The following is a 26,488-nucleotide window of genomic DNA, read 5'->3' as shown; positions in this document are numbered from 1 at the left end:
ACCAGTCCTCTGTGTTCTCTTTAATCAACATCCCTGCAAACCTCCCTCTGCAAGATCCCAAGCCCAGAAAAATGAAACCTATAGCCTTGGGATAAAACTGGCCTGGCATTCTTCTGTTTAAGGCCTTGCACCACAGGTGCTCAAAGTGACTGCTCTGCCCAAGGCTGTTTAGTTTGGGGTCCCACATTTGGCCCGGGGCGTAGCCCTCACGTGAGGCCTTTGAATTTGCACCACCCAGTCTGACTCAACTACAGCCTTGTGACTCAGTTTCTCCAACTGCTCACATGGGCAATAGCGTGAGGCACCAGAGTGGAATGCGGAGGGTGCCAGAGACAGCTTCTCTGCAGTGCGTGTTTTCAGGAGAGGCCCCAGAGGCAAGAGTTTGTGCCTCCCAGAGCATTCTTTCTGACCGTGCCCTACTCTGGCCACCGCTTTGGGTGGCAAGGATTCTGCAAAGGGCACCGGCTAGACTGCAGGGAGACACCGCCGGGGTCATTGAGGGCTTCCCGGGGAGACGGCGGGTGCCCGTGCCAGGCCCGTTCCCAGCACCCGCAGCCTGACGCAATCCGACGCGCCCTTGCTGCATGCCAGTGCTGGGGAAACCTTCTGCGCCGTTGCATCACTCCAGCCAGGTCTGCCACGGAGGAGGAGCCGAACCAATCAGCACGCTCACTGGGCCGGGGGGGGCAGGCTGCTCTGGTACCCACTTGGAGGGCGGCGCGGTTAACCGAGAAGCAAAATCCAAACGTGATTGGCCAAAAGGAGATTTGCCCCGCCCCAATCACCGAGACGGCTGGAGGCAGCTGAAGGGCCCTCCCCGCCGAAGGGTTTAAAGAGCGCCTCTGGGGGTACCACTCAGCTGGAGCGACCGATCGGTGCCAGGCCAGGTGTACGCGTCCGTCGGTCTTTCCGTGACCGTGCCGGAGACCAGCCCCGGAGGCCGCCTGGGCCCGTCCCTGTGCCAGGCACCATGAAGCAGGAGTCCGCTGCCCAGAGCACCCCGCCTCCCTCACTGTCCCCTGCACCGCCCGCGCAGCCTTCCTGGGAGGATGGCGACCCCCAAGCCCTGTGGATTTTTGGGTACGGATCCCTAGTGTGGAAGCCGGACTTTGCCTACAGCGACAGCCGTGTGGGCTTCGTACGTGGTTATAGCCGCCGGTTCTGGCAGGGAGACACCTTCCATAGGGGCAGCGACAAGATGGTGAGCATCCTACCCTGTCCAGAGGGGTGAGGTGGGGTTTGGCAGGGGAGTGGGCGCCCGTGTCCTGGAATGTCAGGGACTTCAGGCTAACTGAAGGAAATTTGTAAACCTGGTTTGTGGTTTAAATTTGTGTGCCTGGGGATCAGGTTGTTTTTTGCACCTGTGGAGTCTTGCGTTGATTACCAGTCTGGGCCACCGCTGTTTGTTTCTTCTGCATCTGCCATCACTACCTGTCCATGTCACTGGATGAATAGCAGGCTCTGAGGTTTGGGGCTTGGGCCGGCACTTTTGGCTGTTGACAGATACAATAATTTCTTCCTCTTCCTCTTCCTCCTCTTCTTTCTTGCCTACTTCTTGCTATGTGGTCTCAAACTTACACGGCAAACTCCCTCCCTCTCAAGGCTCTGGAGCTCTAGGATCACAGGTTTAAGTCACCACAGGATTAAAGCTCAGGGTGTGTGTGTTTGTGTGTGTGTGTGTGTGTGTGTGTGTGTGTGTGTGTGTGTGTGTGTGTGTGTTGCTGGAGATTGGACCTAAGGCCTTGTGCATGATAGGCAAGCAACCTGCCACTGAAGTACATACTCAGCCCTTTTGGAAGTGCTAATACCTAATTTGTCTTTTTTCAAACTCTTTCTTCCCTCTCTAGCCTGGCCGAGTGGTGACCCTCCTGGAAGATCGTGAGGTGAGTGTGCAGAGACAAGAGGGGAGCCCTGGGCCCAAGGGAAGGGTGGAGGGAAGTTGTAACCTAACTCATTGCTTCTTGGAGAATCACTTGAGGATCTTACTAAGATGCAGGCCTGAATTTAGGCGTAGAGTGGGGTGTGGGAGTGCAGTGTTATGTCTAATAAGTTCATTAATTCCTGTGGTGAACCATATACATAGGCCTGCTGGTCTTCTGGGGCAAGTCCACTTTGTCAACCCTTAAGAAAGGTGAAATAGGGGGCTGGAGAGATGGGTCAGCAGCTAAAAGCACTGCCTGCTCTTCCAGAAGTCCTGAGTTCAATTCCCAGCAACCGTATGTGGCTCGCAGCCATCTATAGTGGGATCTGATGCCTGCCTCTCAAAGTTGTACATGCAGAAAGAGCACTCATATACATAAAATAAATAAATAAATCTTGAAAATAAAATAAAGTGAAATATCCAGGCTCAGTGGCTCTTGCCTTTAAACCCAGCACCCAGGAAACAGAGCCAGGTAGATTTCTGTGAGTTCTTGACTACATAGTGAGTACAAGGTCAGCCTGTTTTATAGGAGACTTGGTCTCAAAAAAAAAAAAAAATCAAGGGAGGGCTATTGCTTCTGAGTACCTCAGCCAGCCCACCACTTTATTTATTTACTGTTCTAATTTCATGAAGAAATGGCTCAGTAGTTAGAACCACTTCCTGTTTTTTCCAAATGGCCTGGATCTGGTTCCCAGCTCCCATACAGTAGCTCACAATCTGTAACTCCAATTCCAGGGAATCTGACTCTTGTAGCCTCCATGGGCAATGGGTTACCAGGTACACATATGGCACAAACATACATGCAGGCAAAATACCCATACACATAAATTTTAAAAATTACATTTATTTGCATGTGTGCTCATGTGCACATGCTTAGCTCACTTGTGGAGGCAAGAGGACAACATGTGGAAGGAAATTCTTTCCTTCCACCACATATGTCCCAGGGATTGAATTTAGGTTGTTCGGTGATCAGGCATGGTAGCAAGTACCCCTACCCCTTGAGCCATCTCCCCCTCTCCCCATCCCTTCCCACCTCCTTTATAGAGCACCGTTGTGGAGTATGTCCAAGGTAACATTCTAGAATGAAGGAGGGACCACCAACGGACAATATGACTGACTGGAGAATTCTCTGCTTTCTCCTAGGGCTGCACTTGGGGTGTGGCATACCAGGTACGAGGGGAGCAGGTGAACGAGGCCCTGAAGTACCTGAATGTGAGAGAAGCAGTGCTTGGCGGCTATGACACTAAGGAAGTCACCTTCTATCCTCAAGATACCCCTGACCAACCCCTCACAGCCCTGGCCTATGTAGCCACCCCACAGAACCCTGGCTACCTGGGCCCTGCTCCAGAGGAGGCCATTGCCACACAGATCCTTGCCTGCCGAGGTTTCTCTGGCCACAACCTCGAGTACTTACTGCGATTGGCAGACTTCATGCAGCTCTGTGGGCCCCAGGCACAGGATGAACACCTAGAAGCCATTGTGGACGCTGTAGGAACAATGCTGCCCTGCTCTTACCTCACCGAGCAGGCTCTGGCACTGGTTTGAGAAGCCAAGCCCCTGCAGGGAGTGTCTGCATGGGTGCTGCTGAACAGCAACATGTAATACTCAAAACAGACTTGATGGAGCTTGAGATACTTGAGAAGGCATAGTGGGTGACTGGGGACTTTTTGCCCCTGCTTGTTTCACTCACTGTTTGATTGACCCTGACTTACTACTTGAAACTTTATTTATTGCACCATGTTGGTGTGGTGGGCAGGGCAGGTGGGGGACCTGCCCTGGACGTGGGCCCTGCTGTGCGGTGGCTCTGCCCTAGTCTTCTGGTGCCTGACCAGAATCCCCCCATTGCTGCTGCTAATCCCACACCACCCAGGCCTCCACACCTCTCGGGAGCCTCCAAGAGCCTTGATCCTCTGTCCACCCAGACTAACTATCCCAGCCCTGGACATATCACCTGCCCATGTTCCAACCCACTGGATGAGGGGCAGCAGAGAACGAGGAATGGTAGCCAGCCCATCAAGGACCAAGGTCCAGCATCTCTCTTCATCCCCTGGGCCCAAGGCAGTGCTGGAACCTGTGCACGGGGACACAGTTGCTGGGACTGGACCTCTTTCTGATTTCAGTTTCATTCCCTATCCTGTCTGTCTGGATCACCCTGAAGACCTGTTGGTCTGTTCCTGGGAAACATCACTACAGGTCCTAGTCCCTTCTCAGTCTGTCCCACACTATTATCCATAAATAATCTTTAATTGCCTTTGCCAGAGTATGTTTTGTCTCTGTATGGGGCTTGGGTAAGAAGTGAGGGCTGAACCTTGAAAGGCTCTCAGGAAGGGAAAAGACTCACTCTTCTCTGCCTTCTCCCAGCACCTAGGCAGGGAGGGCAGATTCCACTGTATCCAGGGCTTTGTTTATACAAATAATGCCCAGGGCTCCACCTACAAGCCTATGAGCAGCAAGCTTGCCTCTGCCCTGGAACCCTATGCTTCATCCTCCCCAACTGTCCCAAGGAAGCTGGTGTGCTTGGAGCTAGACTTTCCTCCATCTTTAGGGCCAGCCACTCTCTCTTTCTGAAAGCCAGTTCAGATCATGGCTTTTTATTGGAGGGGCACCTGGAGTGGGGTATGATGACAGCTTCTTAGGCAATGCCAATAGAAGGGTCCCGTGGCCTGGAATTGATGTTCCTTTATTCCCAGAGTCTCCCGAGGATGCAGTGTTGGCTGGCCAATCTGATCTGACCTGTCAAGACTCACCCACAATGGTCCCTCTGCCCCTCCTTGTTTGCTCTCTGCATGTCCCTAGATATTCCTTCTTATACCTTGGCTCCCAGGGACAAGTCGCAGCTCCCAGATCTTAGCCTGAACAGGAGTTTCTCCATTGGGAGTGAGTGTCCCCTTAGAGCCACTCCTAGCTGATTGGCCGTAGCAGCAAGAGAGTCTGAGTCCAACCTAGCTCCTCCCCTGTCCCCACTGTCCAGTTCAGGGAGGACATTGTTCAGAGAGGGGTGCTCTCCCTCCCTCCCTCCCTCTTGCCCCAGCTGTCCTGGAACTTGATTTATAGACCAGGCTGTTCTAGAAATCACAGAGATCTACCTAGGTCTGTCTCCCACCTGGCTCTAAGCTGTCTTTTTAAATGGTGGATGGGACAAGTTGGATGGGATGTGTTGCCACTGCTTTTGTGGCCAGTGTCTTCATTGGTCTTGGTGTCCCCAGCAGGGTCAGCTCTGACCAGCTGAACAGGCAGTGTGCCTGGGAAGAATGCCTTGCTGTGTTGTGTGCCTATGTTTTGACGGCCTCGTGTCTTGGCCATGGATGGGAAAAGTGTGGACTATAGCCAGGCTCTTCTGGGAACCTGGTCAGGACAACATAACAGGAGGGAGTTGGTGATGCGGAGCTCTTGGCATCCATGCCCTGGGCCCTTTGGAGCAAAGCAGGACCCAACTCTGCCTGCTCTGGAATGGACAGCGGCGAGAAGGTGTGGAGAAGGCTATGTGACAGCACACATGGGCCACCATTCTTTTCCTTGCTGTTTGTCAGGGCACTGGAGAGTGAACCCACGCCCTTATACGTACTAGACAAGTGCTCTGCTGCTGAACCACATTCTCAGGCCCATTTATCTTTTGCTTTGAAACAGGATCTTAGTAAGCTGTCCAAGCTGGTCTTGAACTCACCTGTAGCTCAGGCAGGCCTTGAGCTTGCAAAACCCCTGCCTCAGACTCCAGAGTAATGGGGATTGCAGCCTACCCCTTACTACTTACGCTTAAGCTACCGTTCTTCAAGCCACGTGTCATGCACAGCTCTAGACATGTTAGGGAATGCAGCACGAAGGAATTCCCCTCAAGGAATATGGAGTCTAGAACTGGTGGGGACAATTCTGCATGCAATGTGACCACCTGAACAGGTCCTCTGACTCAAGTGAGTAGACACTCAAGTAGGGAAGCCTGACTGGGTGAAGGAGCTCCAAAAGGGATAGTGATTCAGGGAACACTGTGTGCCTGAGGCAGAGACAGGGCAGATGGGCTAGTACAGCGGGAACATGGGGCCAGACAGGTGGCAGCCCAGAGGCTGCCCATGGAGGTGAATTGTGCCAGGCTGTGGCTGCGCATTCCTCCTGAGTCAGCAGAGGGCCCTGGCAGATTGTGAGCAGGAAAGGGATGTGCACGGAAGAAACACTAACTGGCTGGTTAGATTGCAGGGAGAGCCGCTGCCTGGAGGCAAAGGTGGCATGAGCCAAGGTTGCCACATGGACAAAAGTGGGTCTGAGAGCAATTTAGGGGCGAGACTAAGAAGGTTTGGTGCTAAGTTGGAGGAAGCAGAGAAAAGGACTGAAGACAAGGAGAAAGCAGATTAAATGCAGACTCCATTTCCTCTCTCAAACTCTCCCACTGCACTGAGGGGTCTCAGGGGCCTCACTGTGAGGAGGCTCAGGAATGGAACATTGTAGGAGGCACAGGGGAGGGCCCTGGAGTCAGGGGGCGGGTAGGCATCTCAGGAAGTCTGGGGCCTGCAAGGAGACAGAAGCAGACAGCAACTGAGGATTATAAGCAAAACTCTGGTGAGCACCACAAGAGGGGATGGAGAGTTGGGTGGTGGTGCACACCTTTAGTCCCAGAACTCAGGAGGCAGAGGCAGGGGGATCTCTGAGTTCGAGGCCAGTCTGGTTTACAGAGTGAGTTCCAGGACAGCCAGAGCTATACAGAGAAACCCCATCTCAAATGTATGTATGTATGTATGTATGTATGTATGTATGTATATCAAGAAGCCTGGAGAGATGGCATAGTGATAAAGACATTTATCACTGAACCTGGTTGTGGTGATACATTATTTATGATTTATTAAAGCTTGCCTGAGGATTCAGAACGCAAAGTCAGCCACAAGCTATAGAGATCAGGTGGTGGAGGTACACACCTTTAATTTTACCACTTGGGAGGTAGAGGAAGACAGATCTCTGAGTTTAAGGCCACACTGAGCTACTTGAAATTGATTCAGTTCTAAAGAAAAACAGCTCACACAAAGATGACCTCAGCACCTGGGATCAATGCCTCTAATCCCAGCCCTAGAGAGGTATATAAAAGATGGGAGCTCAGTATCTCAGACTGCATTTCTGCGATAGTCTGGATTCTCTCCAGTCTCATTGATGAGAGCTTGTGGATCAGCCCTTTCAGCCTGAGCTAGCGGTAAGAGCTAGTGGCCAGCTGCTTTGCTTTGTTGATCTCAGCACAGCCCATTGACTTATGACCAGTCTCTGCATCCACTCTGTTGCAAATACTCATTGTGGGTACATCCCCGAGGAAATGGGAAAATATTTAATAGATCCCCTGAGAAGCTTAGAGTACCCCTGGAGACTCCTGGTCCATACTCTGAAACTTCCTGGTGGAGGAACATTTCTATTTTATTAAACAATATTAGCCAGGTGTGGTGGCACCTGCCTTTAATCACAGCACTCAGGAGGCTGAGGCAGGCAGATCTCAGAGTTCCAGGTCAGTCTGGTCTACAGAATGAATTCCAGAACAGCCAGGGAGCTAGCTATACAGAGAAACCCTGACTTAAAGCAAAGCAAAACAAAACAAAACAAAACAAAACAAGGTGCTTTGTTTGTTTGTTTTGGTTTGTGGATGTTTTGCTTTTATCTGTGCACCACATGCTGCAGTACAGGAGATGCCAGACCCCCTAGAGCTGGAGTTACAGCTCATTGTGAACTGGGAATTGAACCCATGTCCTCTGGAAGAGCAGTCAGTGCTTGAACTGCTGAGCCGTTGCTCCAGCCCCTCCCCCTTTCTAAAGACAGGTCACACTGTCTGACTGGCCTTGGACTCCCAAAGATCCACCTGCCTCTGCTTCCTGAGTGACTGAAAGTGTGTGCCTCCATGTCTGCCCTCAATAACAAAGTCCTTTTGGTTTCTTGGGTGGAAGAGATGAGGAGGTGGGAAGATGGGGTGTCTACCTCACAATTTCAGAGTTTTCAGGGCTCTCCTAAATCACCCTGCCCATCCCTATAGAGTGTCTTCCCCAAACAGTCATTTCAGTGTGCCTTACTGAGTCGGCAGCAGTCCAGAGGGCCATTGACCTCCCCTGTTGGGGGACAGACAAACCGCCCATCCTCATACTTGGGGACCGGGGCAAAACAGCTTGGTTCTGGTCGGGCCCTGGAGAAATAACAATACTCACAGGTGGAGGAGACATCAGCAAAGGAGAGAGTGTATAAACTGACGACATGATTGCTCCATGGCATGGTTAAGGGGAAGGTTTTTGTTGCAGGTGAGAGAGAGAACAGCCCGGGGCATCTGGAAGAATCCAGAGCAAAGTAAGAAAGGAGTAGACTGGACATGGCCAGCAGACTGAACATGGCCAGGGCTATCTTTGGAAGAGGAGAGAACAGCAGGGAGTAGAGGAGAGAGAAGACAGTATGAGAAGCAGAGAGAGAGAGAGAGAGAGAGAGAGAGAGAGAGAGAGAGAGAGAGATCATTGAGAATAGCAGGGTTATAAGGAGAACTGGGGGAGGGCCTAAGGGCTGGGGGAAGTTTAGGGGAGGAGGTGAGAAGGGCTAGGAATGACTCTGAAGTATATAACAGGTACTTGAGATATTGAGGATACCTGGTAATAGGCACCACAGACAGCCATTTGTCCCTTCTGCCAATGATAAGGGAAATGACTCCTTTTGGTAGATGGGAACCAGTTTCACAAGTTCCTGAGGGATGCTGCTTCCATCTAACTGCCAGGTTGAGCCCATTTGTGGAATCTTGGACTGCCTTTTGGGGTTTGGGGGGATTGGAGTTCCTTTGGACCTGTCAGGGAGTTACAATGCTTCAGCAGCTGAGGATCCAGACACTACCTTAGGGTGAGATAAAGGAGGAAGTAGTTTTTGTTTTTTTTTTTTTTAACAGGGAAGTTGTGTTCTCTGGTGATGTTTTTGTTATAGCATGTTTTTCCTCCCACAGAAGGATCTTTGTTTTTGTTCTTTTTGTTGGTTTTGTTTTCCTTAAAGGCACCTGTGTTTATAGTGTGGAAAGATGCAGGAACCGATTGTGACCCACGGTCACAGGCAAGGGCTAGTGTGAACTAAAGGAGAGCCAGGGCCCAGAAGGCAGTGGGGATCCCTGCCTCTTGGCAGTTGGCTATGAAGCTGAGGCAAGCAGAAAGGAGGAGACTGAACACTTCAGATTTGCTGGGGAGGGGGTACTGCCCCATAGGGCATGGCAGGAGGGAGATGGAGATTACAGTTGATCTTGGTGACCACTGCCATCATTCTGTAGCTGGTAGTCTTTGGGCAGCTTTCTTGTGTGGCCCACACTGAGCCACAGGCAGTATCCCATTCCTTTGGGTGCTATGTTCTGAAGCGAGTAGGGGTGCTAGACAAGCAGAAGTTGTGAATAGAAGCCCACAAGTAGGAGCACTTCCTCTACCCCAAGTCTGGCTCTAAAGAGGGTCCTGGGATGCCAAAGCCTGAATCCTGCTTTAGTGCCTAACACTGAACTAGGGGTGGCAGGATCATAGGAGAATGTCCCGAAGGCCAGAGTGGGAGCTCCAGGCACAGCCTCCCGCCAATGGCTGGTTGACCACATACCCCCGTGTGTCCAGAACAGACCTAGTTTACTCTGTTATCCTGCAGCAAATTATTACTTTGTCCTCAGAAGTATCCCAGTTTAGACAGTTAATAACATGGTGGCCATAGGCTCCTGGATCCAAACAGGGTAGCTTTATTAGCAGACTCAGATGTTATCCAAGGAGCACAGCCAAAGCCAGCATGCCCAGATTATCCTTTACCCTCCTTGCCATAGCCACCAGACCTTCACCCACAGCTGAGGGGCAGAGGCCCAGCTTGGGACACTGAGTCTGGGCGGGGACTGGGCAGGCTCTACTCCTCTGTCCTTCCTCTTGTAGACCACACGGAGTTTGTGCTTCCTCCTCAGGCCCACTCCTGGCATCACCCTTGCCCCAGGCATTTCCTGGGTTATGAGGAGGGCAACATACCTGCAGATTCAAACAGCAGAGAGCTTCCTCCATCTTGTATTCTTGTTGGAGCCATTTTAAGTTTATCTAGAACTTGATCTCCTTGATAGAGAATCCCACAGAAAAATTATCAAAACCCTATTCTAGGAACCAAAGGTCAGGATGTCCAAGCTAACTTGGAACCTGAGGTCAAGATGCCCCAGGTACCTTAGCTTCTGTTAAACTGCCTGTTTGTACAAACTCCCCACCAGCTGCTGAGTGAGATACCATGATGCAGTTTTTGTTCAGCACCCGGAGCTACATTGCACTTGGTCCTGAGTACCTGTGTGTAGTCCTGGCCAGCTGGAACAGACTTTCAGCTGACTATACAATGTGTCCGGAGGGCTCCCTGTAACAAGGCCCTTCCTAGTAACACCATCTTCACCCTTGCCTCCCTTTCCTCCCATCTGCTCTGGAGAGGGACCACACTGTGCACACTGGCTCTTCCTGTCTGTTCCTCTGCCTGGCACTGCGGGCCTTGTTCTTGGCTTTGCTTTGGCTGCTGCTCGACTAGGGCTCTCTCTGGGAGACTACTGCTCCACTGCTTCAGACCTGGCTGCCCACCTTTCCCTGCATGAGCCAGGGCAGATCTCTAGCCCCACATAGTAAAAAAGCGCAGCATTTCTCCGCCATCTCCCTATCGGCCCTACCCTTGCTATTCTCATCTTCACCCCATGACCCCAGACTGCTGCTGAGACCTTTGAACTCCGCAGCTCTTGAGTCAAGTGAGGACAGGACTGCCCCGAGATATGGCTGAGGAAAAGGTTTTATTGTAGATGTATATGACAGAGAGAGAGAGTTCAGCTAGAGGTATCTGGAAAAGTCCAGAGCAGAGAGAGAAAGGAGCAGACAAAGCATGGCCAGCAGACTGGACATGACCATGACAGGAGAGGGCGAGAGAGGAAGACAAATGAGAGAGCCAAGAGAGCGCATGGCCAAAATGGCAGGGTTAGATAGGAATGAGAAGCTGGGGGAGAGGCAGCCTGTGAGCTGGAGAAGTTTAGGGTTAGGGGTAGGGTGAGAAGAGCCACAGGTACTGAGTGAGCCTGGAGGTCAGCACTGTTCCCCTATGCTAACAGGCACCCTAGGTAGCCATTTGTTCCAAGTTTCTTTTTCTGACAGCTCTGAGGTTGGTGTACTTATTTTCAGTATTATTCTACCTACAAATTTACCTACTCACACTGTCAGCCTTCAAGTCCCTGGAGCCTGGTCCTTGCTCCCCCTGTGGCCTCAGCCTCTTTGGCCCCCCCACTCCACAATCCAAGCTTGCTGATGTCACATCCTGCTACCTCAGACCATCCAGATCCTCCCAGCCCAGATGCCCTCTCATCTCCCTTCACCCACCTCTGTCCCCTTCAGCACTCAGCCTGGTGTCCCACAGCTGCTGTGCCAGGCTGGCTGTGGCCTTCTCTGTGATCCTTCTATCACCCCTGTCTACTTCCGTCTTGTTCCCAGCAGCTTGTGTTAACATGACCTGCTTAAGTCCATTCTCACTAAATGGAACACTCCTGAGAGTAGGGGCTGTGCACCCTCACTTGAGGCACAGGACTGAATCTCACAGAGGACATGTGGGAAATTAATGCAAAGCCATTTATTACCTTGGAGGGAAGGAACCCATGGAAGTCTCACCCAGAGGCAAGGGCTCTGAGCCGCCTCTCCAGGATCATAGTTAGTCCGAATGTCATGCCAAGTCCAGGAATGTGGGCTGGGAGACGGGGCAAGGGTAGACCAGCCAGGCATGAGCAGTGCCTGATTCTCTCCTTCAGTCTGTGTGAGACCATGGCTGTGAGTATGTCCTAGAAGATGAGCGAATCTTACTGTCAGGTCCAAAGGGTGTCCATTTCTCCTGAAGATGTCAGGCTCATTGATTAGGTCCAAAATTGGTTCAATTTAAGCTGGACTATAAAAGGATTTCTGGCAGTTAGATAAAAGCCAGCATTCCTCAAGAATTTGTGAAACAGGCTCCTGTCAACTCAAAGGAGTCATTTTCCTTGCCTCTGGCAGAAGGGACATAGGGCTCTCCATTGACAAATACCATGGTTGCATATCAAAGTCTGCTCTAGCCTTCAGGCCTCTCAACTCCCCCTCACAGATATGTTATATATCCCAGAGCCATCTAGTCTCCTGGGCCTTCTCATCCCCTACTCCCCCTCCACTATGCTAGCCCCCAGGTTGTTCCAGAACCTTCACACCCCCTGTCCTGCTAGTCTCCACTATTCCCCTTTTTTGCTATTTCCTGTTACTCACCCCCCCCCCCCGTCATGTCCAGTCTACTTTTTTTCTCTCTGCTCTGCTCTGAACTCTTTTTTTTTTTTTTTTTTTGGTTTTTCAAGACAGGGTTTCTCTGTGTAGCTTTGGAGCCTATCCTGGCACTCACTCTGGAGACCAGGCTGGCCTCGAACTCACAGAGATCCACCTGCCTCTGCCTCCCAAGTGCTGGGATTAAAGGTGTGCGTCACCACTGCCTGACTGCTCTAAACTCTTCCAGATGCCTCTGCCTCTGGATGTTCTGTCATAGCCACAATACACCCCCCCACCCCCCCCACCCCCGCAGTTACGGAGAGGCCATTTTGGTAGTTTCTTTATTGTGCCCCTCACATACACTTACTTACTAGTCCCAAAAGTTGGAGTGCTGAGCTGGAGCAGCGCCCATGGCTGAGTGAGTTCATCCCTTAGCAAGCCCAGAGCAGGTCTTTTGTCCTGCAGTGATCATTTTCACTGTGACACCACGACCCATCCCCCATCTTATGGTCTCTTTTCCTGTCCTGTGTAGCCTGCCTGCTGGTGTTTGGGGAACAGAGGACTTGGGTCAGTACTGTATCCAGCCTGTGACTTCTTCCTTCACAGAGCCCACAGCCAGCACCAGTCTTGTCCCCAGTCTGGAGAGGACAGGAGAGGGAGTGGGCACTGGCTGGGAGGGACATTGAGTCAGGATGGGGATAGCTAGTGCTGAGCTGTATAGATTACTACGCCATTCATTCCTGGCCCCGGGGTCCCAAAGGGACAGAGATACAGGCCACTCAGAGTTGAGGAGTCATGAAAGAACAGAGTGGGGTAGCCAGGCGTTGGTGGCACACGCCTTTAATCCCAGCACTCGGGAGGCAGAGGCAGGCGGATCTCTGAGAGTTCGAGGCCAGCCTGGTCTCCAGAGTGAGTGCCAGGATAGGCTCCAAAGCTACACAGAGAAACCCTGTCTCGAAAAACCAAAAAAACAAACAAAAAACCAAAAAAAAAAAAAAAAAAAAGAACAGAGTGGGGTACTGGGGCTCTTTCCATTCAGGACCATGCATCTCTGTTCTCATTGTGAATGTCTCTTCCTTGACAGTGTGGGCCTGGTGATCTGTCATTTAGATGTCGCTTCCCTTGGGAAGCTGCCCTTCAATCTCAACTCCCCACAACCACCAAGGTCTGGTCTTGGCTCTGACACGTGTCTCTGACACTTGTCCCTTCTCTTTGTACATGGTCTTGTTGGTTCCTATCTGTTTGGTACTGTGGATGAAATTTAGGACCTTGAGACTACGAGGCAAAAAAAAATCTACCACTAGGGAGCTGGAGAGATGGCTCAGCGGTTAAGAGCACTGCCTGTTCTTCCAAAGGTCCTGAGTTCAATTCCCAGCAACCATGTAGTGGCTCACAACCATCCGTAATGAGATTTAGTGGCCTCTACTGGCCTGCAGACGTACATGCAGGCTGAACACTGTACACATAATAAATAAATAAATCTTTAAAAAAAAAATCTACCACTGAGCTATGTCTCCTGGGCACCTGTCTCCATCCTGTTCTTGTCTTCTCAACAGACTGTGAACCCTTGATGGGGGAGACTAAGTCTGCCTTAAATGGTCCCAGAGGAGCCCGCACATAGTAGAGGTTCATGTCTTCCCACTGGTGAATGAAAGACCACTTTCCCATCAAGAGGCATTCACTGTTTAGAGTAGGGTGGGGCTGGAGGGACATTCTAGGCTGCCACTCAGAAGAGGGACTATGTAGTAGAGGTAGGCTGGGTAGAGCTTTGAGGAGAAGAGGCAGATTTACTTAGGACAAATCACCCTGGACCCTGGACCTGGACCTGGGCCTGACTACTGATCAAATGCAGAGGAAGGGTATGCCCTGAGACTCTAGAGGTTCCTGTTTGAAGTTGTGGTTTTGGGTTTGTTAGTTGGTTGGTTTGGGTTTTTGAGATAAAGTTTCTCTGTGTAGCCCTGACTGTCCTAGAACTAGCTCTGCAGACCAGGTTTGAACTCATAGAGATCTGCCTCCCAACAGCTGGGATTAAAGGTGTGAACCACCACCCAGCTCAACTGTGTGTTTTTGAAAAGCACCTTTCTCTCTGTTCATCTCAAATGTAAACCGAAATGCTGGACCAAAACTAGTCCTTTTAAAATTTCAGTGACCTCTTCCCGCCCCCAGGAAAGACAAGAGCTCTCATTGGGGGCAGTGGACTGTGCCTTTAGTTCTTGCTATTAATGAGGCTGAGGTAGGAATATAAGGCAGCCTGGGCAACACAGAGAGACCCGGTCTCAATTGTAGTAGGAGGGAGAGGGCTGGAGGGGAGGGGAAGGGGAAAGCAGGAAGTGGGGAGCATGGTGGCTCATGCATGTGACCCCTGCACTTAAGAGGCTAAGGATGGAGATTTGAGGCCAGCCTGGGCTACAAAGTGAAACTCTTTTCCAAAAAAACCCAATAAACTCCCATAAGGAAACAACCAGGGCTCCACTTACCAGCTTGGTCTTGGCTGGGTATAGTGTATAGTGGTGCACAGCTATTATTCCAACAGTCAGGAGGCAAAGCCTTTGCCACAAATTCAAGGCCAGTCTGGGCTACATGACAAGTTCTAGATCAGCCAGTCCCCTTATGAAACAATGTTTCAAAAAAGGAAACAAGCTGGGCGGTGGTGGCACATACCTTTAATCCCAGCACTCGGGAGGCAGAGACAGGTGGATTTCTGTGAGTTTGAGGCCAGCCTGGTCTACAAAGCGCTAGTTCCAGGACAGCCAGGGCTACACAGAGAAACCCTGTCTAGAAAAAAAAAAAGCCAACAACAAATAAACAAATAAAGCAAAAAAAAAACAAAAAACAAAAAAACAAAAAAAAAAAAACAAAAAAAAAAAATGAAAAGAAAAAACAAGACAAAAACCCAAAGCAGCTTTCAGTCCCTGGCCCGGTTATTCTGGGCTGTGATGACCTCATCAGCAACCTAAGATTGCTAACCAATATTGCTCCAGGTTCTGGGAACGAAGATACCCATTAGCAGAAAGCACTGCCCACACTCCCAGCTGCTGTATGGATGCTGAGCACTGTTCCTGCCAGTGAGTGCATGATTCATCTCACTAGAGTGAATCTCCATGAGGGCAAGAGCTGTGTCTCCTTATTTGTTACTGCATCCTTGGGTCTAGCTCAGAGCCTGGCTCGTCTCAGGCTCTCAAAGGCTGTACTGAATAAATTGATGAAGTTGGCTGGGACAAATGCTATATGAATAAATGAATCAACTCACTCAGCAGGGTGGCTAGTTTTGACTTGGCTGGTGAGAGACAGCAGAGTGGGAAGTGGCAGGCAACAGGGCTGGAGTGCTCCCTGGGCTTCCCAGGCCCTAGCCTTCCTCTGCTCCTCACTCCCAAGCACAGGCACAGGAGAGAGAGCTGGCTGTAGCCCGAGACTTCTGGCTTGTTTATCAACAGTGCAGTTGTGGGTCACCACACAGTCCGCAGCATCTGACGAAGCTAAATATATCTTCCTGGACCACACAGCCAGCTCTAAAGGCCACACAGACCAGGACCACACCGCTCATTCTTCTGGCTTGGGCCCTGGGCCCTGTCCTAACCCCAGAACCCTGTTGTCCCCAGGGAGCAAATAGTCAACCCAGGTCCTATGTAAACTGGAGTGGCTGTCTGAGTCCGTGTGGACAGTTTCATCTTGGACAGCGTCAGAAGACGAAAGGGCAGGAACTCTTAACTGTTCATCTCCCTTTACCCAAGTGTTTGTTTATGAAGAGAACTCATTAATTTTGAGATGACATTTTACTTTTTAAAAATATTTATTTTATGTGTGTGAGTGGATTATTTAAAGATCCATTTATTATTATTTTTATTTTGTGTGTATGGTGTTCTGCCTGCAGGTAAGTCTGCACACCATGTGTGTGCGGTGTCCATGGAGGCCAGCAGAGAGTGTCAGGTCCTCTGCGCCTTGGATTACAGGCAGTTGTGAGCCACCATGTGGGTGCTGGGAATCAAACCCAGGTCCTCTGTAAGAGCAACCACAACTCTTAATTGCTGAGCCACACCTCTGGCCCTGTTAGTTTATTTTTGAGGCAGGGTCTCATGTAACTCAGTCTGGTCTTGATTTTTACGATGTAGCCTCGGGTGACCCTGAACTTCTGATCCTCCTGCCTCCACTCCCAAAGTACTGCAATAATAGGTAGTTACACACCATACCATGGGTGCTAGGGATGAACCACAGGGTTTCATGCATGCTAGGAACTGAACCATATCCCAGGCCCTTGGCTAATATTATTATTATATACTGTTAAGTAGAGGTTAAGAGCACTGACTGTTTCCAGAGGACCCTGGTTTGGTTCTCAGCACCCATGTGGCAACTAACACTGTCAATGACTCTAGTTCCAGGGGATCTGGCACCCTCTTCTGGCCTATGAAGGTACTAGTTAAATGCGAAGGACTTAAGTACATTCAGGTAAAACACCCCATAAATATAAAATTGTAAGAAAAAATATCCTTTTTTTAAGGTGTGTGTGTGTGTATATGTGTGAGCGTGTCCGTGTGTGTGTGTGCGCTCGCATGCAGGAAAACCAGGCAGCACACTTCTGCTATCCTAGAAATTGGGAGGTGGGGGTTGTTAGCCATTGCCATGACACTTTGTGATGCCCCTCCATTTTGACTGACTGTTCCTAAAACTAATTGTCTTCCCAATTAAATGCTTTCTTTATAAGCATTGCTGTGGCTGTGGTGGCTCTTCACAGCAATAGAAGCCCTAACTGAAACAAGTCTCTTATCTTCATGGCAAAAAGCATGCTGGCATGCAGGCAAACGTGATGCTGGAGAAGGAGCTGAGAGTGCTACACCTGGGTCTGCAGGCAGCAGCAGGAGACTGCTCCACGAGGCCTAGCTTGAGCATATGAGACTTCAAGCCAGCTTCCACAGTGATACACTTCTTCCAACAAGGCCACATCTCATAATAGTACCCCTGCCCATGGAACAAGCATTCAAAGTGCCACACTAAAGCAATTTTATTTCCAGAACTGTAGTAATTTATCTTGTCCTTGTTCTCCTTGCTACACTGAATCACATGACACTCCTCACTTTATTTCCTCAGCTACACCTAGCAATGGTCAATCATAGTCCAAAAATGAAAAGAAGAATCCGTGCCTTCCCCTTCTCTGCCCTATAACTGCCCTCCCTAATCTGTAATGACCCCAGCCTACAATGCTACCTGCCTTCTTTCTCAGATGTCCATGCTGAAGATGAACCACTCTCTCTCTCTAACAGCCCTCTTCATTTTGCTGCTGTTCCTCCCCAAACTGGCCTCAACATTTCACCCACCTTCCTGCCAAAGCCAAACCTTTACTGCCTTCAACTGTTCCTGTTAGCCAACCCTACTCCATTCTTCTTCCTCTCCAAGAGGTTGCCATCCCTGACCACCCCATGCTGTCCACATTTCATAAATGCTCGGAATCCCTGTGTTTAACCCCAACCCCCACTACTAAGAATTCAGTATCTTATTCAGGCCTTTGACATGACCTTTCATGATATATATTTATTTATGTCACTTGGCCTCCACTTCCTCTTTTGGGGACAGGAAGTACGTGCCATCACTCTTCATGCCAGTTCTTTGCATGATCACAACTGGAATTACTAACCCAAATCAGATGATCTCCAGTAAGGGTCTATGACTGCATGCCTCCTGGTAAGAATGGGAAAAGCTGCCCTTTCTGGTCAATTGTGATAACATCAAAGCGATTACTCAGGGAGCTGATGAGAATCTGGCCTTAGTTTTTCACTCACTGATCTAAAACTGATTAAATAGACTAACCCTTGACAGGGAAGAGCAGAGATAGCAGCACCGATTGTTAGAACACAGCCCTGAAGGTTAGAGGTTGGCTGCATACTCTTCAGAGACCTTATAAAAACAGGTTTTTAAGTCTTTAATAACAGAGAGGACCTTAAACCTCGAGTCGCAATGAGAACAGGTCAAATATCAAATACTGGAGGCAAACTCACCAGGGCTCATTGCAGATAACTCAAAGGGCCTGCTTTAAATGTGGCCAAATGGGACAGAAGGCAAGAGCACCCCCCCCCCCCATCTCATGGCCACTGCCTCAACGTTGCCTCCTGTGTGCGGTGAACAAGGACACTAGAGATGAGGCTGTGCCAGTTCCCAGGTCCTCTGGAGAATGCTCTGTTCTTACCAGGTTCCAGTCACCGGATTCAGGCTTGGCGAACTTGCACTAACAACTGCTGACAACTGAGGAGTCCCAGGAGTTGAAGCCCCTACTGCCATTATTCTCCCCAAACCCAGGGCAACACTGTAGTAGCTGGTAAAGTAACTGTTAGTCATTGTTCATTGCTTATTTATTTTAGTTTTTAGGTTTTTTGAGACCTGTGTAGACCAGGCTGGCCTTGAACTCAGAGATCTGTCTGCCTCTGCCTCTCTGCTGGGATTAAAGACGTGTACCACCACTGTCCAGCATTATTTTTATTTTAAAATTAAAATGTAATTCCATCATGTTCTCCCTTCCCTTTCTTCCTGAGGTCCCCCCATGTTCTCTTCTTTGTTTCTCTGGCTATCGTGGCCTTCTTTGTTATTGTTACACATATAAATACATAAATGTGACCTACTCAGCTCATTTAGTGTTACCTGTATGGATATGATCTCCAACCATTGTTAATCTTTGGGTGTGTGATACCTTCTCCCAAACTCTACCATACCCTTAAACTATAGGACTCCACTTTTGTGTGCCTGCCTGGACCAATACTCCCTTGCCTGCTTCCTCCCAGCCTTAAGAGACTTGAACCTACACATTATTAGATCCCAAGGCCCCTACTAACTATCAACTACTAGCAAAGACCCACGAGCACTCCCCACAGTACTATTTTAGCAGTCCAAAATTCTAAAGGCTTCTACCCTAGTCCAAGATTTATTCCTGAACAACCAAACTGCTGCGGTTCCTATTCACCTGGGTGGCCCCCACAGCCTTTTATCCCAGTTTCTTCTTCCACTCCTCACTTATCAGTCCTAGATCTCAAGATGCTTTTTTAAAAACCATTCCCCTTGACCCTTCTTGTCAAGACCTTGTCATATACTGACGTGGATACCTTTGCATAATAGCAGCTCCAGGCTGTTTCACACACTTGAGATTCTCCAGACTGTTCATCTGTTCATCCAATCTGATGATGCCTCTTCTGCTTGCCCTTGTCTCTTCTCAACATCCCCTGCCCCAAGGCTCTCCAGCTAAAAGAAAGGAGAGCCACCCACAAAGACTACTATGTTCTCAATAACCACCTTAATTGCCTATCTGCAATGGAAAAAGGCCCCCTTTCTATGCTACCCAATGCATTCTGTGTGGGACATCAGCCTCTGCTTCTCAAAGACATTTCTCTACTTGTCACAAACTCTACACCATCACTTCCCCTTGTACTGTCTGCTCCTGAGTCTTCCTGCTGGAAGTTCAGACTGCCTCCCTTCCAAGACGCCAAGCCTAAGGTCATAATCCAGGACAGACCTGGCAGATGGATCTTCCCCATATGCCACCGTCTGGGTGACTCAGCTGTGTCGTCACATGGGTGGCCATTGCTCAGGCTGCAAAGAAACCCTCCCCACTTAGTCTGAGAGGGCACAGAAGTCATTCATTACCACCCTTTCTATCTCAAATCCTTCTTCACTCTGGCTGGCCTTCCTCTCTGCAACTAGGAATAGACCTGTCCTATTCCAAATTGTTTTGCCTGTTGTCTTCATTTTGACAAGCAAGAAACCCTTTAGCATAGCATGGTAATCCCTAGGTTCTTGGGATGCTGGAGTACAGGGATGGTCCTATAAATGACAGCAATCAGACAGGTTGCATTTGGGGATAGGCCAGATACTCAATAATGCATGGCATAGGGAGAACCCAGAGGACTGTTAGTGGAAGGAACAAAGCCAGATGTGGTGACACATGCCAACATTTGATTGATTTAGACCACTTTCCTGAAGCAGAATCTACATTTTAAGATGCCAAGGTAGGCTGGCCTGGAGGTGTACTTGGAAGCTGGAGACAGGAAGACCAGGAGTTCAAGGCCAGCCTCCTCTATATAATGAGTTTGAGTTGGGCCTGAGTTAACTAAGGTCCTCTTTCAAAAAACCAAAACCAGGAAAACAAAACAAAACCAAACCAAAATGACTCACAGTGTAATTAAGAACTATCTCCTGATGGGATGACTCAGGTTTCAATTGCTTTTTTTACTCAGTAGCTTAACTCTCAGGCAGATTTCTTCCCTGGCATTAGAAGTAGTGGTTATATGCAGCCTGAGTAGGACTAGCTGACCTGACATCTGTAAAATTCCCCAGACCCTAACTCCAGTCTAAGTGTCCAATTGTACATTTAAGGGGACCAAGCAGATCGCCTCTAAGGGCCAGGTGGGGTGGTGCACGGAGTACATGTGAAGCAACACCTGCAAACACCCAGGCTTGTACACAAGACACACAGTCCACTGCTCAGGCTGCATGGCCCACATACTATGCCCAGCCCAACCTCCCAGACACAAGCCATTGCAGGAAGCTTCAATGAAGCCCTAGGCATGGAGCCTGTCAATACAGATCTTAAAACCCGTTTCTGTGGGCCTTCATGGCTGACTGCCGTGGTGAGGCACACTGTCAACGGGACTGCTCATACGTTTATCTTGGATTGGGCCCCTAGGCTTGCTTGCTGAGGAATGCACTTTTATTCCATCTGTAATTCTCCAGCCATATGTGTTTTTTTTTTTTTTTAAGGAAAAAAACTGCCCTAGAGAGCTGGGATTTTTGTTTTGTTTTTGTTTTTGTTTTTTGAGACAGGGTTTCCCTGTGGCTTTGGAGGCTGTCCTGGAACTAGCTCTTGTAGACCAGGCTGGTCTTGAAATCACAGAGATCTGCCTGTCTCTGCCTCCCGAGTGCTGGGATTAAAGGCGTGTGCGCCACCACCGCCCGGCCGAGAGCTGGGATGTTTTTACATGGAAAACACACATGTTCTGAAAGTGGGTAGATGGGATATGAGACACTTGTGTTCAAAGCCTTTTTTCTAAAGATGCCAATCCTCTAACCTGGCAAAGGAGAGACAGGTGCGGATTAAAGCAACGAGCTAGCCTCAACATGTCATGTTAGGTCTGCCTTCAGGGGCTGTACTGGTGAACGAGGAACACTGTAGTATGTCTGCAGTTCTGAGGCTGACCCAGAACTCACATCAACACGAGAGTGAAGCTCTCAAGGATCTCAGCTGTCAGATCCCCAGAGGCAGCCACTGTGGATCTTGGCAAGACCAGGCAGTTTTCATCTCTGCTGAGATGAAAACTGGAGGCCTCAGTCTGATGGGTGAGCTGATTCACTAGGCCACAACAGCCACAGCAGGGAATGGTTAATTGGGAAACTCATGCCAGTGTACTTCCTATGAGGCCTTGGTCACGTTTACCAGCAAGAAAAACAGGACCCAGGTTATCAACAGTGCTATTTGAAAATGAAGGTTCCCTTTTTAGGACTGGAACAGCAGCTGTTCAGCAGCCAGTCTGTCTGTCTCTATCAAAGTGTACAGGGTGAGCCAAGGATAGGGAGGCCACGCTGAAGTTACTGGGAATAGTATGAGCCCTGCTCAGAGCTGATGCAAGAACATGTCAGTGTTGCTAACTCAATCACAAAAACAGCGACTGACAATCTAGGCAGGCAGCTAGTGTCCCTTTCTCAACTGACCAGTCAGCTGTCAAAAACATGGATGTCTGGAATCCCCAGGATCTCATTCTACTGTTTTCTTTCACAATTCTTACAAGTACTCTGGGACACTGTTAGTATTCATATTACTACTCTGCTAGGTCGGTCACACTGTCCACATCTTGGGTCCAAGGAACCCACACACCAGGCACTTGGTCAAGCCTTCTTTGATGGGTGGAGGCAAAGCCCCAAGTTCAGTTAACACTGCTCCTAAGCAAACACCAACAGCACACGCCATGTTCCACTCCCCTATCCTTTTCGATCAGAGTAAAAGATCTACATTCTTTTGATCCTGTCAAGTCTCCAAGGGCGATACTTGGTATACCAGAAAGGCAGCTGCAAAGACCACAGACACTTTAATTTACATAAAATTATCTCACTCCATTTTATTTAAGATTTTTTATCCAGTTAGTAAAAGAAAGATGTGTCTCTCTTTATACATATGTACAAGTTCAGCTATAAAAATAGACAGCACATTCAAAGAGAAAAAGGCTTGGCATTTTTCTGATCCCCTCTAAAGAGCATCTGTACACAGGAGTCAGGGTTTGGGTAGGGGAATCTTTATGATTTAAATTAAATGATTTCCCCTACACCTACTCCAAAAAAAAAAAAAAGTTTTAAAAAATCAATCTATCTAAACTCAATTCCGCGATTTTCAGGTGTGCAAATTAGAGGCTGGCCCGCCCAGAAGCACCTGTTCCACCAGGGACATCAGGTGGAAAGCCCTCCCAGCCGCCCCTTTCCCCTCTCAGAGGGCAGCAAGCTCAGGCGAGTGGGGCTGGGGCTGGGAGGAGTGGTGCTGAGCTTGCTCCCTCCCCATCTCATTCCTGCTGTGCCTTCTTTCTCAGTGCAATACAGACAGTGCATACAGCCAAGCAGGGGCTGACGGGCAAAGCCAGGGAGACTGTGCATTCAGGACGGAGAAAGGGGTGTCTTGCAAGAGGGTGGTGAGGGTGTCCTGCTGATTGAGGTGGCTCCTGGTCTCCTTACTGGCTTCTGGGAAGTCCCTTGAGTGGGGGCTGCTGCTACTGTTGCTGGTGGGACTAATGCTTCCCTGGTGTGAACGTGCTGGACAGTGGAGGAATGCTGGGAAAACTGCCTGTGGGTCTGCTTCCTCCAGCCTCTGCCATCCTACAGCCACCATCTTCTCTGGCATCCACTGCACACTTCAGTAATGACACTGTGGCAAATGGGGTTTAGAGACCCTGAAGCGCTCTGGACTGTGGATACCAGGGAACCATTTCCTCCCTTTCTAGCCCTATAGGAAATCATAACCTTTAGAGAGGTCTCCACTATAGAAGGCTCTTCACAGCACCGGTGGAGCCTTCATAAGGGACATGGTCAGAGCTGAAGAGTGGGATGTGGATGGAGACTGCCTGAGCATCTAAAAGGGGTCTGTATCAGGCCCTTCCCCGGAAAGAGGTTAAGACTCGCTGCAGAGTTCATCTGGGATGCTGTGGGCCGAACCCAGGACACTCCTTTGGAAACAGGTGATAAAAGTGCTCACACCGACTGACCACCTGCCTGTCCTCTTCTGCTGCAGCTGGTCTTTTCCACTCTCCAGATAGGATGCAAGATGCCACACTGGGTAAGCCATCCAAAGACCACCTGTGGCCTGGGACTGTAGCCCTGGTTTCGTTGAAGGAAGCTGGAGGGCAGAGATGGTTACCGTCCTCCAGCGGGGTTGGTGCCTTTGCCCTGTTTCCGGATCAAGGAGTCTGAGGCTAGGCTGCTGGTCATGTGGAGGCTCTTAGGAGTCCCAGGGATATTATTTCCTTTGTTCAAAGGGGAACTTAAGGGAGAAGAGGCGCTTGAAGGTCCAAAGTCTGCAAGGCCAGCAGGTCGGACAATGGATGTCTGCAGAGGACTGCTTGCTGAGATTCCTGTGGGGATGGGGAAAATGACAATGACCCTTAGTGGCAGTTGTCTAAGAGCTGCCCTGGCAGTCTGCAGTACCGGCCTAAGTGTGGGCTGCAGGAAAGGGCTGGGAACCCCTCTCTGCTGTTCTTTGCCAACATCTTTGAGGTGCATTTGCTGGTTTTCCTAGAGATGGTGATACACTCAGCCCTACCTGCATTACCTCACCCAGAGAGGAAGACACCCGGCTCTGGAGAGGGCAAGTGTCCAGTGCGGGAGGTCTGGATGTAGGATGAGAGCTCTAACTCACTAGGCACTAATGTTTCCTTGTCGTCTTTCTGGAAAGCACTTCTGTACAACAGTCCTGGCTGTCCTAGAACTCACTATGTAGGCCTGGCTGGCCTTGAACTCACAAGAGATCTGCCTGTTTCTGCCTTTTGAGTGCTGAGATTAAAAGTGTGTGTCACTATACACGGTGATGGTTCCTTCTTTGTTTCAGAGGCCTCTACTCTTCAACAAGTCTGGCCTGGTGAAAAAAGGTGAGCCAGCCTATCATGTGTCTATACCAGTCAATTCTCTAGCACCAGCCAAGGCTACCTCTGTTCTCTTGGGTTAACCTCTTGTCTTTGGTGACTGTTCCTTGAACAACAATGAACTTTCCCTTCCCTAGACTGAGACAAATGTACCTACTTCTCATATCCACATTGTCTAGTATGCTTGTTCTGTTTGCTTTTCTTTTTTTCAGTAGCCCAAGCTGGTCTTGTCAAACTTACTACATAGCAGAGGATAGCCTCAAACTCTTGATTCTCTTAACTGTACCTTCCAAGTACTGGAACTACAGGTGTGCACCACCATGCCTGCTTCTGTTTCTTCTGCATTACTCCGTGGGCAGATAGATCTGTTTCACCCACAGTGGTGTTCTAGACCAGTCCTTCTCATTTTTCACTCCCAGCTGCAGTCCCTGTTGATTATTGTTGGGCCAGTCTATCTCCTTATCCCATCTCCTGTACCCCCCTGCTTGCTTCTCTGATGTGCATCACATCGCCCCATTCATGGATGAGCTCTGCCATAGCAGCTCTGATTACTGGAGTGACTGCTGTTTTCCAAGGATACAAATGAGCTAGCAAAGGGTCAAGAAACACCAAGGTAGGCTACTTAATGAGCCAATAAATGAATGTTGAGGTTCCTGCAGTGGAAGAAAGGAGGTGAACCCACTTTTACTGTGCACTCACAATAAGTCAAGTACTTTCTATACAAGTATGTCTTTCCCTGCTGTAACAATGCCATGAGCCATTGGAAGTTCAAGGTCACCATTGTCTGCATCATGGGAACAAGAACAAGGCCAGCCTCAGATACATGCGACTCTATCTTAAAATCTAACAAGTCCCCCACAAAAACCTATGAGCCATACAAAGCCCACATGAGATGTCTGTTTATAGCAGGTGTCACTGTGTAGTCCTGATGGTCTAGAACTTGCCTCTGGGTGCTGAGACAATGGTGTGTGCCATCCTCGCTTGCTGAGACTAGGCTTTGCATAGGGGTAGGGAGGCTTACAGCACTTGCAGGACTTGCATTCTGACTCTAATTATCCTTTCTATGTCTCTCCAACTGTCAACAGTCCATTCTCATACACCTGTTAGGTTCTTACCTATCAGGTCTGGCCATGTCTTTCCGACTTTGACTTCCATTGCTCCTCTTCAGTATAACTTTGCAGACATGCTCAGTGAACCACAACATGCCATGATGGATGCCAACTCTTATGTTTGCCTGAAACCTTTCTCACGCACCTTCTCCTCCATTCTGAACAATACCCCACAATTCTTATAGGAGGCCCATAGTTCCTCCCTGCTTTAACCTGTAACCACAAGTAAGCTGGCCTCTTTGTACTTATCTGTATACTACCTTGTACTGTTTATAAATCATCCATGAAATGCTGCTTTTTCCACTTGTTATACTCAAGGGCAGGATCTATAAGCTTTATGACTTCACTCCCATGTACACCAGGTGTTCACTGCTTAAAGTGATGGCTCGGGTAGCTGGATGAATGAACTATCCTTGTTTGGATTAATAAAAATAAATGTCTCAGAAAAAAAAAAACGAACAAACCTACAATTAAAAAAGTGCAGCCCCCAATTCAGCTTGCTCTGGCCAAAGCTACTTCTACACCAAAGACAGCAATTTACCAAGCAGAGAGGGCAAGGGGTGAGTCAGAACTACTCAGTTTGAAGCTGGGCTCTGGGGTTTTGGCCTGGAGTATCCTATACACTCTACCTTGTAAAATGCTAAACAGAGTCTCAGACAGTCCTTGGCCACAGTCTGCAGCCACCCTGGCCTCCGCACCTTTAGACACATTGTACCCGTATGCGGCATAAGCAGCTGCAGAAGCTGCTGCAGCCCCTGCTTTGGCTCCGGCCATCGCAGCAGCACTGCCTGCTGTGGACTTGCGGCTTCGGCCTTTCCCTGCTCCTTTGGCTGTGCTTCCTGAACCCTTGGGGCGGCCTCGGCTTCGAGCTGAGTGACCACGTCCTGCAGCTGGCACTTCCTGAATGGAAATTCCTGTAGAGACAAATAGCCAAGAGGGAAAAAAAAATAAATCTCTTAAAAATGTTAACAAATATTCCCTTGATGGAGAATGCTGGCTCTCAAGGTATTCTGCTTAGTTTGAGACAGGGTTTTCTAATATTGCTCAGCCTAATCTCAAACTCCTGATCAAGTAATCTAGTTTCAGTCTCCTGAGTTCTAGACTACAGGAACAGGTACCCGGCTCGCTGAGTGTCTAAGGTCATCT

The 26,488-nt window shown here is 49.3% G+C and overlaps 2 protein-coding genes across 4 annotated transcripts in view; one reads left to right on the top strand and one right to left on the bottom strand.

Moving 5' to 3' along the window:
• The first annotated feature begins 236 nt into the window (after positions 1-236).
• On the top strand, positions 237-4,172 carry Chac1 (ChaC glutathione specific gamma-glutamylcyclotransferase 1). The gene is made up of 3 exons (XM_027422168.2): positions 237-1,201; positions 1,848-1,883; positions 3,065-4,172. Exons 1-3 carry the CDS (start codon positions 971-973, stop codon positions 3,464-3,466), a joined length of 669 nt encoding a protein of 222 aa, XP_027277969.1. The 5' UTR covers positions 237-970; the 3' UTR covers positions 3,467-4,172.
• Positions 4,173-22,203: 18,031 nt separating this feature from the next.
• Ino80 (INO80 complex ATPase subunit) overlaps positions 22,204-26,488 on the bottom strand; it is a 106,180-nt gene continuing 101,895 nt past the window's right edge. For 2 of the 3 annotated variants that reach the window (XM_027422166.2, XM_035446079.1), the window contains 2 exons: positions 26,041-26,256; positions 22,204-23,726 (listed from right to left, as the gene is read on the bottom strand). In XM_027422166.2, the coding sequence (XP_027277967.1) occupies positions 23,509-23,726; positions 26,041-26,256 (434 nt within the window). In that variant the 3' untranslated portion in view covers positions 22,204-23,508. The remainder of the gene's footprint in view (positions 23,727-26,040; positions 26,257-26,488) is intronic. The other variant, XM_027422165.2, reaches the window with a different exon arrangement.

Source organism: Cricetulus griseus, chromosome 6 (genome assembly GCF_003668045.3).
Source record: "Cricetulus griseus strain 17A/GY chromosome 6, alternate assembly CriGri-PICRH-1.0, whole genome shotgun sequence".
NCBI lineage: Eukaryota > Metazoa > Chordata > Mammalia > Rodentia > Cricetidae > Cricetulus > Cricetulus griseus.
Note: the sequence above shows the minus strand (reverse complement) of the source record. Positions and strands in the feature narration are given on the sequence as shown.

Bases quoted from the DNA above. Each gene is read 5' to 3' on its own strand.
- Chac1 (XM_027422168.2), top strand. From the start codon at position 971: ATGAAGCAGGAGTCCGCTGCCCAGAGCACCCCGCCTCCCTCACTGTCC. The intron at 1,202-1,847 runs GTGAGCATCCTA...TTCCCTCTCTAG, and splicing joins ATAGGGGCAGCGACAAGATG to CCTGGCCGAGTGGTGACCCT. The intron at 1,884-3,064 runs GTGAGTGTGCAG...GCTTTCTCCTAG, and splicing joins CCCTCCTGGAAGATCGTGAG to GGCTGCACTTGGGGTGTGGC.